Here is an 11,578-nt window from a genome sequence, read left to right as displayed (position 1 = left end):
ACAGGCCAAACGGGCCTCTGTGACCAATCGCCCAACTTCCCCATTCTACAAACGACGCTGCATGTGTTTTTGATGCAGACTTTTGTCCTCATCGGCCTCAATAAGAGAGGCTACTTCCTCCACGGAGCATTTTGGTTTTCCCTCTACGTCACGCGGCGCTATAAGAGCTTGTGATGGAGGAGGCCAGGGCCACTTTGTTCTCAAGAAGAAGATGTCGGTGGACAGGGCCGAGGTGTCGTACAGCCACAGCAACCCGCTGTTTGAAATGTCGCTCAGCAGGAACGACCTCTACAGCTTCCAGACTGAAGGTGAGTGCCTGAAACAGAGCTTACAACAACATATCAAGTCATTTCAAACAGAATTGATTCTCACTCTGCGGTCCAAGCTGATATTTAGACTTATCCAGAGTGACTAAGGAGGAGTGCAAAAGTAGAAGAAGCTTGAGTTCTTCTCAGATCACCAACATTAAAGTATAGGCTAACCAAACGCAAGCAAGCAACTAACCAAACGCACAAAGTTCAAGAGAAAATAGGTTACTCCCGTGACCCAACAATGATGATATAAAGCCGGGGAGTTGATAAAAGAAACACTCTTGCTCTGTGTGGGGAATCAATACAGACAGGCCAGTGACCCAATTTTGGGTCCCGAACTCAGAGTTTGAAGTTTGCCTTTTGAAGACTGAGTTGGGACCGAAGGTGGATTGTGGGAATTTTAAAATGGGTCCTAAAATTGTCCTGAAGAAGTCCCCATATAACCAGTGCCATGATGGTAAATCCTTTGGGTAAAATAGCCAAAATAGCCAAAATACAAAACTTTATTGTCCCATACTAGGGAAACTTGTCTTGGGCTCCAAGCCACCGCATTATACACAGCACAGCACATCATCACAGTGAACAATAACATATACGCAATTACGCATACATACACAGTACATACTCGTGCAGAAAAAAGTGCTTACATTCACATCTAGCAACAGTAGTGCTAAAGGAAATGGTAAAAGGTAAAAAAGACCGTTTCAAATACTAAAACCAACTATAAAAGGAAAACTGATATTAACAAAACCAGGTATAAGAACTAAGTATAAAAACAATAGTTGCAAATAATAAAACCAGGAGAATAAAACCAGCCGAATAAAACCAACAGTTCTCAAATAAGGTAATAAATTAATAAAGTGCTAAGAAGGTTAAGAAATAGGTCGGTTTGAGCCAATTATGCTACACAACTGCAGCACTTAGCATCACAAGATAAAATAACATTTGTTTTAACGGTTAAGGTATTTTTCATCATTTGCATAAGCAGGCCGTGGTATATGCTCATTTATACCACACCTAAGGGTCGTGCCTCGCCCGACGCCGTATAGGCGGAGGACCTTCCTGGATAAATAAAGGATAAATTAAATTAAATTACCCAAACAGTCATCAAGTGAGACACTTGGATCTCATAAAGAAGATGGTGGAATGAAGCCTGTCACATTTTCAACAGTTTTCAATCTCTATAGGCTTCTTTCGGGAAACAGATAAACCCTGTTGCTTTAATCATAACATTATTCCGAGAGTTATTCCGAACATGTGGCTTTCAACACAAGGGGATTGAAGCTGTCAACCTCAACCCAGTTTGAATAACATAAGTGCCTGAGATGAGAGATGCATTTGTTTCTGGAGGTTCCTGAATAAAATAAAATGGAAAAATCAATCAATCAATCAATCAATCAATCAAATAACAATAAGTGCAAGTTGCAAATTGTCCTCTATTCATGCGATTGCAATTTTGATTTTTCCTCGAAGATCATCTTTTTTCTTGGTTCCTCCTGGAAGTGTTTTTGTCTTCAGTGTGGCAATCATGAGATCCTTCCTCTGCTGGGCACTGGGCACTTTATCAAGTTGACTCCAACATCAAGTTGCATTGCAGCAACTTCGCTGTATCATCATGATACAGTTGAAGAAAGAAAAAATGGGAAGTGAAATAAGCTGCTCTCTTCTCAGGAGGTTCCCCAAATTCTTTGAGTAGCCAGCCAGATGCATGCGAAAAGTAACTGACTAAGGCATGTTTTGTGTGAAAAAATACAGTTTTTCCGCTAGCTTTTTTATTTTTTACCAAAGCTTAAATTTGTTTATGAAAGCAGGAAAATCAAAATAACATGAATAAACGTTTTACCACGTGCGCTAGCGCATGCTGGTCAACTCGGCAGAAATTCAATGAGGATCATGGGATCACTCAATCAGTCATAGAACGAAAAGGACGCTTCACTCTCGGGGACGCTCGGTGAGTTTCACTCTCGTTTCCCGAAGGGGGGGGGGGGGGGGGGGGGGGTTCAATACGCCTGACCCGGCCCGCTTGGGACGCTGCCTTCATTTCGATGAGCACACACTGACTCACACACACACACCACTGCTGTGGGAGGAGATGTTTGGGGGGACGGCGTTGCAGACAGGGCCCAGGACTTTCCACTCTCCAGTTTTTAGCCCGCCGCTGTTTGCTATCAACACCGCCAACCAAAAGCCATTGTTTACCCGGGGAGTCGGGCAATGCCATAAGCACCCCGGGGGGGGGGGGTGGTTCTCGCCAGCTGGGCGAGTTACGTCTTAACCCTCATTTCATTCATGTAAAATTTTGCGTGCGTCATTCCCTCCTGCCCCTGTATGTCGTGTGGAAAAGGAGAGGAAGACAAGTCAGAGGTTTTTTACTGTGGGTAATGTTAGTCATCTCTCTGTCCCAGTTTAACTCATTCACTGCCAATATCTGACTGGCATTTTTGGCACAGGCCAAGTATTTCCATAATGTTTGGTCATCTTTCAAGACCCACAGTAAATTCTGTACTAGGACTACAGTGATGTCCAATACCTCGAAATGAAGATCTAAGTCTCTACTTTCACCCCCAAAAAGAAAGTTAGCTTTTAGCATGTTCTGTACTCTACTTATAACCCTTTTTATACACCCCATGTTCATCAAAAAAGCCTGTCTGGGAAGAGAAAAGGGAGAAAAAAGCATTTTTGTAAAAGGGCACAATCTCAGGCATAACTCACTCTCAATTCTTTTATTTTGAACTGTATTGACATCAGACATGTAAATATTATTCGTTAGGACACAAATGACAAAAAAAAAATATATATATATATATATATATACACACATGAAGTGCTTTCAACAATACAGTTTACTCGGTGTGAGTGTGCAGACAGACAGACAGACAGACAGACAGACAGACAGACAGACAGACAGACAGACAGACAGACAGACAGACAGACAGACACACACACACACACACACACACACACACACACACACACACACACACACACACACACGATCCCCCTTTTAGATTTCTAACCCAACATAGGATAAGCAATAACCACGCCCTGTGGCGCTGGGATTGGCCAGGAGCAACACTGGAGGGCACGCAGCCCAGCGATTTCATAACTGAAGAGCTCTTGAGAAGGACAGCGGGCTGCTGTGAGTGCCTTCTGCCCGCTGCTGCCTAGCTGTTCCTGTGTTTATTTTTGATTTGTTCTGGTACACCCGTCTCCCTATCAACTCTGCTATTTGATCGTTCCCGTTTTCCCCTCGGCTATTCAACACGTCCTCACCGCCCTCGCAAACTGATCGATCATTTCCTCATTCCTCCGATGATCAAACACATCTCTTGATTACTTTCTCCCGTTTTCTCCTGGCTGGCACAGAGGAAGGCGACTCCAGCTCGTGCCGAGGGCGTTTCAATTGCGTTTCTCCTGTCTGCACAAGGAAGCGTTACCCGTTCTCTGCTTTTCCTCTTGCTAGATTTCAAAACAACAGCTGCGGTATGTGTTTGATCGCGTGCTGTCGGCTACCCTTTGAAGGCAGGGACCTGTGTCTGTGTGACAGGCTGGGCAAGTGTTTGCTGCAGGCGCTGCACCAATAAAAACAAAAACACGTCAAACACGTCCTTGGCGGGGAAGGCCATTGCTGATAACACGTCAAAGACGTCATTGGCGGTGAATGAGTTAATGTGTGTAACGCGGCGGTTTTAGGGGTAGTCCTTCTTAGTAGCCTATCTTAGTTGCTGTGGACTGTATTATTGCATGCTTTGAGTGCTGCCATTTTGACAAAAACAATAATAGCTGCCCCCTCTATTCATCTCTCATTCATGCTATAAAGCCCTAAAAATTATAATAATGGTATTGGTGATCAGAAATGCATGCAGCATATTGGGGACCTGTGACTCACTCTCTCACACACACACACACACACACACACACACACACACACACACACACACACACTCTATTAGAGGCTACTTGAATATTGGCGGGATGTATCCTTTATCTCACCCTGTTGTCTCTTTGCTTTCATCATGACACTATAGAAGAAGTAACACAAATTACATGGAATAATAACAACTGCCACAATTTCACATCACTCCATCCGTGGCTGGACCCCATCTAGCCACAACCCAGGGATGCCTGCGCCTGTTGCCACACGCCGCATGTGGTCTGGGGCCGAATTTGCCCTTGTTTCTTAAGTCTCAATGCCCAATTGTAAAATAAACAGATACTCTTTATTAATTGTGAATTTTAATGTACTTTCTTGGGTCAGGTCAGGTGTAGGAATTCAGAAGGCTAAAACAAAACATATCATAATAAATAGTAATCAATAACAAAGTACACTCACATAAGAGAGATCCAGTAATTATGGAAACATAAATCAGTTTAAATACAGTAATGAGGAAATGCCCAAATTTTACATGGTGTTACAACACTTGCTGGACTTTAACAAACCCACATAAAACAGAAGCACCTGATCGTTCACTGTTCCTCCTCTGTCCCTTTAGTTCTGCCATTTATATTTTGATATTGGCAAAATTGAGTCAGTGTGGGACCTGACAGGATTGGTTATAAACTTGGGTGGCAACATCAAAATCAAGGATGAGAATGGCTTGTGCAGATTAACATGACGTCGTTCAGTCAATACCGGCAGTAATGGCAGCATGCTAAATAGGAGACCTTGGCTCAACAGGATAAGGCGAGCTAATTTATGGTTATTTTGAGCTTTGGGGGCGGGGCAGAGTTAAATTTGACAGCAAATTTTGATTTAGTTTTAGTCATAGTCCTTTGAATAAAATGCCATTTAGTTTTAGTTATATTTTAGTCATCTGAAATGTGTTAGTTTTAGTCTAGTTTTATTTGACTAAATATGAGATTTTAGTCGACTACCATATAGATTTAGTTGACTAAAATCTAATGGGCTTATACTGTAAGTGTAATGCATAATTTAAATGTTTCTCTTGAAATTCCAAACTCATTGGAAAGATCTATTAATCTGTTGTTATGGAATGGTATTAAGGTTTGAACGTGCAATATACAGACTATTAGTTAAAAACAGTTAAATCATTTAACTGTTTAACTTCATCTTCTCTGATTGAATCTCATCCCAATTTGTCCCTCCCTAACATTTGAGTCTCGTGTTATTTGTTGACGAAAGTATCAATAGATTTCCTCATAGATTTTGTCATCACAGCTTTGTCTTTACGTTTCCTTTTCATCAGTGGAAAAAAAATGGTCGTTAAGGAACCTTTGTCATTATAGTTTTTGTCAATGATATGAATACTGCTTTGGGGCTTTGCTCATCATGTTAGTGTAGTTTTGAAAAGTATGTAGCCCTACACTGTTAGCATCACACAGGCAGCACAAATGATACCCAGGGTCAAAAAACTGAAACACTTTCATTAACTAAGAAATGTGTTGAAGTTGCAGTTTAAATTGACATTACAAAGACAACAAGAGTGAACTGTTAAAAAGTGTAGGCTCCTATTAATTCATAGCAGGGCAGATACAGTACAGTTATTGTCTGGTAGAATGAACAAAACCCCCATGATAGTTACCTGTGCCGGTTACAGGAGCTTTTAGTTGGATGTTAAGTCACATGTCAGCTGCCACTGTTTCAGCTGAGATTTACTGTGATGAAATCACAGAAATGACCAGTAGATGGCAGCCATGTTTCAGGTTGGGCTGCTAGTGCTAACACAGCAGGCTTTCCAAATTGTTCCTGGACTATAATGAAACTAAACTGACTCTATTGATATCCAGTTGCTAGTTTATCTTAAATATCCCATGGAATTGACTGTGGCAGTATTACAGTAGTCTCTCTATAATGAATTATTCCAAACAGTTCATTCTGCTAGGAGCCTTGGAAACTCATAAAAGCTGGGGCAACATCAATTGGCAATAAAATGCTGAAATTCTGCCTCTCTCAAGACTCAAGTTTCCTGCAGGACACTGGTCACATTCTAGTGTTTTATATTTGCCATTTTCTGTTTGTGTTTCAGATCTGTCCAAGTCCAAGCGGCCCACAAGACAGCGGTGTTTAAACATGATTATTGTTTACCTCATCTTGCTGACCGGAGTGAATATTTTCCTTCTCTATAAAGGTAGGTCAACTCAAAGGTTTTCATAGTCTTGCCTAATCACCGAAGGCCAGTGGTGGGTAAACAAAAACGGTATACTCAAGTAAAAGTGCCGTTACTTTTATCATATATTTACTCAAGTAGAAGTAAAAACTACTCGTAAAAATAATCACTTGAGTAAGAGTATAAGAAAAAGTATCTTGTAAAAAAAACCTACTCAAGTTGTGAGTAACTTCATGAGTAACTAGAAGCAATTACGATAACGTTATACAACGGTCCATCATTGTCACTTGGAGCATGTGATGCAAACGTGATGTTGAGTCAAGCGATGGGTTTGGATCAACTCCAGTAGAAAGACCATCATTCTAATGTCAACTTGCTTAATCGGCTCATAGACTTCCCCAATATTAAGCTCCTTTCAGACATAGTTCCCAGTAAATTACTGGCCTGGGATAACTTTTCGGGGACCACTAGTGATTTTCACTATTCACACGTCGTGCACTATTCAGGGACATTTCCATTTTTTTGGGGGGGTACACACTTCTCGCTACTCTACCTGTTAATGGGCCAATGTAACTTAGCAAAAGTACATATATTTTATCGCAAAATAATGTACTTGAGTAAGAGTACATGTACAAGTACAAGTACATGTAACTGAGTAAATTCACTTGAGTACTACCCACTTCTGCTGATAGCACAAAGAGGCATCATTATCCAGAGTAGGGAAGCAGGACTCAAATTAATTTACATTCATATTTGTTGCAGGAATATACTGTTAAAATGCCAGTAGGGATGTAAAAATGGACTGAAACGTAACTCTTTTCAAATGTGTTTGTCTCGGTCCCAGTGTTCACGGTGGAGTCCTCGCATTCCACCTCCAGGACAGAGAAGCTGACATCGTCCAATGAGATTCCTCTGGGCGGAGACCAGGGCATCACCGACCTGCCAAAGCTGATCCGAAACAACAGCCAGGAGACCAAGAGCCTGCGGGGCGACCTGGGAGCGCTGCAGAGCAAGGTCTGACTGACGCTTTACTGTACCGTTTCACTGAGCAGATCTCTGATTGGCCAGTCAGTTTCAATTGAGCTCAATTTCACTTTATTGTGGTTCATTCAGATCAGTAAAGTTCAGTGAGGCTTCGTTGAGATTTAGTTCCGTTAGTGAAATTTCAGTGGGCATATATCTTATTAACCAGGCACGTCAATTGCCTGTAATTCCAGCTTAGCTGACAGCACAAGTCAAATCAACAGCCCTGAGCTCGGCGCGTCCCTATAACGTCATGAGCGCGCCAGCGGTACCGTTAACAACCACAGTCACTGAAAGTAGGACTCTCAAGGCAGCTCACCGGCCGCGGCTTCCAGGCTTATAAACTCGCGACAAAAACCTCATCTGTCCTGATGGTCGAGTTCCAACCAGCTGCTCTCAGAGTCCGACGTGTGGATATTATTATTTGCCGCATGTGTGTGAATTGATTCAGGTGGGCGTTAGCAGCTAAAGGCTAGCTGAGTCCATGCTGACTGCTGCTACTTCATAGTTCATATTATAAACAAATAAAACGACTTGAATTCACTTAAACACGTGTATCGTTACTCACACTTTGTTGGAAATTAGGAGAGAAGTGTACGAAGTGTCATAGTTATAACAGCCTCGCTGAGGTCCGCAAACCGCTGGGTGCATTTGTTTGTGTCTGCGGCGCATGCCGTTGTGAATTCCCCATGTTTAAAACAGTTTTGTTTGCACAAAGGCCCCCGCCCAGCCAGAAAACTAGAGACTATATGAAGCTCCACCTCACGTTATTCGGCTGTGCAATGGAGTGGGGCGAGGAGGAACAAATTCCACCCAAACCTAGTCAGCAAAAAATAATAATAATAATAATAATCGATAAAAATTCCAGGTGATCGAATTCATTCCTCAACTATCGATTATCGATTATTGATGAACATCCCTAGTTTGTTGTTTATAACCATAACGTGGCTATATTTGTCACGTTCTCTATCTAACTATGATACACTGAAAATACTGGGAGGCGGACCATAGCATCTCTATCGATGATTTGATTTGACAGTTCTGGGCGTTGGCGTTGGCCAAACCTAGCGTGTTCCACCCCCAAATCGATTGTGTTCTGGCGCAAAGCGAGTGGCTTCCAGGACGAACAGGCTCTCTGACTCACGTGCCACTAACGTTATTTTAGAGCAGTGCAGTAAATACAATATTCCTGGAACGCGAGTTTAACGAAACAGTTACATGTCCTCTGCATTCTACATCAAATAAAGATATTACCGTTTGTTTTATTTGGTATGTTACATACTTATTTGCCAAGTTATGTTCAATTCAGCCAGGGTACAAGGGAGTATAGGCGGCCATCTTTTCAAATCAAGTAGAGCGGGGCATTAAAAAATAAGGTGGATAACCTTCCTATCCCTAGCTATGGCACCTTTCCCCTAGCCCCACCCCTCATCATGGTCCTTCCCACCACCCAGAGCCCCTATCCACTCCCTCTACCCACCCCTCGAACCCTGACTCTCTACTACCTTCCTATCGTTAGCTATGGCCCATTTTGCCCTAGCCCCGCCCCTTACTGATCACGCCCCATCCCACCACCCACATCCCCCTAGACATTCCCCCAACCCACCCCTTGAATCCCGACTCTCTATGACCTTTGTGTCCTTAGCTACAGCCACATTTCCCAAGCCCCACCCCCTTCCTTGACCACCACACCCCCTCCCACCACCCACATCCCCCCCTAGCCACTCTCTCTAGCCATCCCTCGAACCCCGACCCTCTGCGACAAGGATACTCAACATGCTTTGCCAGGGGGGCACTTTTGCAAAATGACAGAAGGCCAGGGGCCAGTTAATAAACAAACATATGAATAATTAATCATATGTATTTTTGTATATAGGCTTTTGGGGAGTTTAGTTTGACAATTTTAATGTTTAAGATATATATGTATCCATGTATATAAACCCACATACATAGCATTAATCTGAACCACCAAGCAGAATGCAAATAATCAAAGCAATCAGAGCGACAATGGAAACACATGGAAGTTCAATATAAATCAGCTTTGTAGGTAGCTTGTCTGGTTTGGTCACGCAACCACTCAGGACAAGACTCGGCTGGAAAGAGTAGTACGCCGAGCAGCTAAAATTATCGGCTGTAGTCTCCCCTCACTGTCATCACTTTACTCAAAAAGAATAATCAGGAAGGCTAACAAAATCATTGCAGACCATTCTCATCCGGCACACCACCTATTTAACCTCCTCCCATCAGGCAGGAGATACAGGAGTATGAAGAGTAGAACATCTCGCTTCAGAGATAGCACCTACCTCCAAGCCATAAGGCACTTGAATTTGCACTGACACATTACCGTTGTCACTTTAAACTGTATGCACCTTAAACTGTATGCACTTTCTACTGTATATGCTGTAGCTGAGAACTGTTCCTGTATGTTCCTGTCGCTGGCTGCTATGTTTTTGTTTGTCTCTGAGAGTGAAACCAAGACAAATTCCTATCAACTTTTGTTGACATGGCAATAAATCTTTTGAATCTTGAATCTTGAATCTAGTAGGTACAATGAAAACCACTCACGAAATAAAAATTTCCTTTACAGGCAAGTCCAAATAATTAACCAAACCAGATATTATTCACCAAGAATCAAGAGATCAGAGTTCAACAAAAAAACAAGAATATTCGGGGATTCAACAATAAACATCAAAAGCTAGACATTCAGTTTGTTCACTTCAGTTCACTTCTGGAATCTGTTGTTGAGTAAAAACCCTCTTCCCAAACAAATCGAAAAGGACTTCGGGCAATGTCATCAGTTCAGTTTTTCCCCCTTAGATGGTGCTCAGTCAAACTTTATTGAACGTTAATTTTCATTGTGAATTAGAAAATGGTCGTCCTGCAAGTTGAGTGTCATTTGCTCTACGACCTTCCTATCCCTAGCTACTGTATGGCCCCTTTTCCCTAGCCCTGCCCCTTTCCCTCATCATGCCCCTTCCCACCACCCACACCTCTAGCCACTCCCCCTACACACCCCTCAAATCCCGACTCTATACGACCTTCGTATCCCTAGGTACCGCCCCTTTTCCCTAGCTCCGCCCCATTCCTTGATGCAACAGGACATGCGGTGATAGAGAATAAAATCTATTCTTTCCGCTAAATGTATATGTAAATGTATATCACAGCTTATCTAATACCAAATTAATTGAAGCCTTGAGTCCAGGACTGTTTAACATAAAAGTATATTTAATACCAGATATTCTCTGCAATATGCATATTGACAGAGGGCATGAATCTCAATGTACACATTCTGATCGATGTACAGAGTCAAATATTCAGCAAATGGCTGACAGTGTACCATATGCTTTATACCATGAGGAGGAGGAAAAAGGCAGAGAGGAGGGGGTGATGGGGTGATGACTTGACTTGGAGCCTACAGGGCTGCCTGTCTGACTGAGAGACTGTTATCAATTGTTATGGGACTTGATGCACTGTCCAAGGTTTCAGCAATTGGAGCAGTCCCTGCTATGGGTGAAATGGGGTGAAATGTCATGGGCCAATGCAAAGGGACTAATGACTCATAGCATTAATTATGTGTATGCAAATAGCTTATTGGGAAATGCCAATGGAACTTATATTTTTCTCCAACATGCGGCCATGGTGACCTTGAACTTGATGGTCTAGTTTGTGTACAGTACAGTAGTTGTTTTAATGCCTCAGGTGAACAGTATCTGACAGGCTTCTCAGTGATGGCCTGGTTTGTTTACAGTACCGTAAATTTCGGACTATAAGCCGCGGCTTTTTCCCCGTTTTTCGGCCCCTGCGGCTTATATAACGGTGCGGCTTATCTATGGATTTTTTCAGCAAACGGCCACTCGGGGACCTCCAAAATCTATGGATTTTGGTACGAGGCAGAACGAGAGCAAGACAGACATTACGAGAGCGAGACCCTGATTGGATGATGTTGCAAAAAATGTGCCTCGCGACCTGATTGGAGCACTGTGCCACTACGCTCTCTCAGCCACTACAGTAAAACACCCTCCCTCCTCCCTCGCTCCGGGGGGAAAATGGCAGCGATTGAGCCTGAAAGACAGTCTGAATGAAATTGAATGTAACGTTCCCAATTCTATGTATTACATTCTAAAAAACTAATGGCAACATTTTGGAAGGCTAAGCCACACAACTAGCTCGTTGTAA

General features: G+C 42.6%; 1 protein-coding gene across 1 annotated transcript in view; it reads left to right on the top strand.

Annotated features, from left to right (window-relative positions):
- Positions 1–210: 210 nt before the first annotated feature.
- The window catches only part of marco (macrophage receptor with collagenous structure), a 34,214-nt gene continuing 22,846 nt past the window's right edge, over positions 211–11,578 (top strand). The window contains exons 1-3 of the mRNA XM_083639472.1: positions 211–308; positions 6,299–6,400; positions 7,224–7,393. Of these exons, the coding sequence (XP_083495598.1) occupies positions 212–308; positions 6,299–6,400; positions 7,224–7,393 (369 nt within the window). The 5' untranslated portion in view covers position 211. The remainder of the gene's footprint in view (positions 309–6,298; positions 6,401–7,223; positions 7,394–11,578) is intronic.

Source organism: Poromitra crassiceps, assembly GCF_964638095.1.
Source record: "Poromitra crassiceps genome assembly, chromosome: 6".
Taxonomy (NCBI): domain Eukaryota; kingdom Metazoa; phylum Chordata; class Actinopteri; order Beryciformes; family Melamphaidae; genus Poromitra; species Poromitra crassiceps.
The sequence above is the reverse complement of the archived record's forward strand: the minus strand, read 5'-3'. Positions and strand labels throughout refer to the sequence as shown.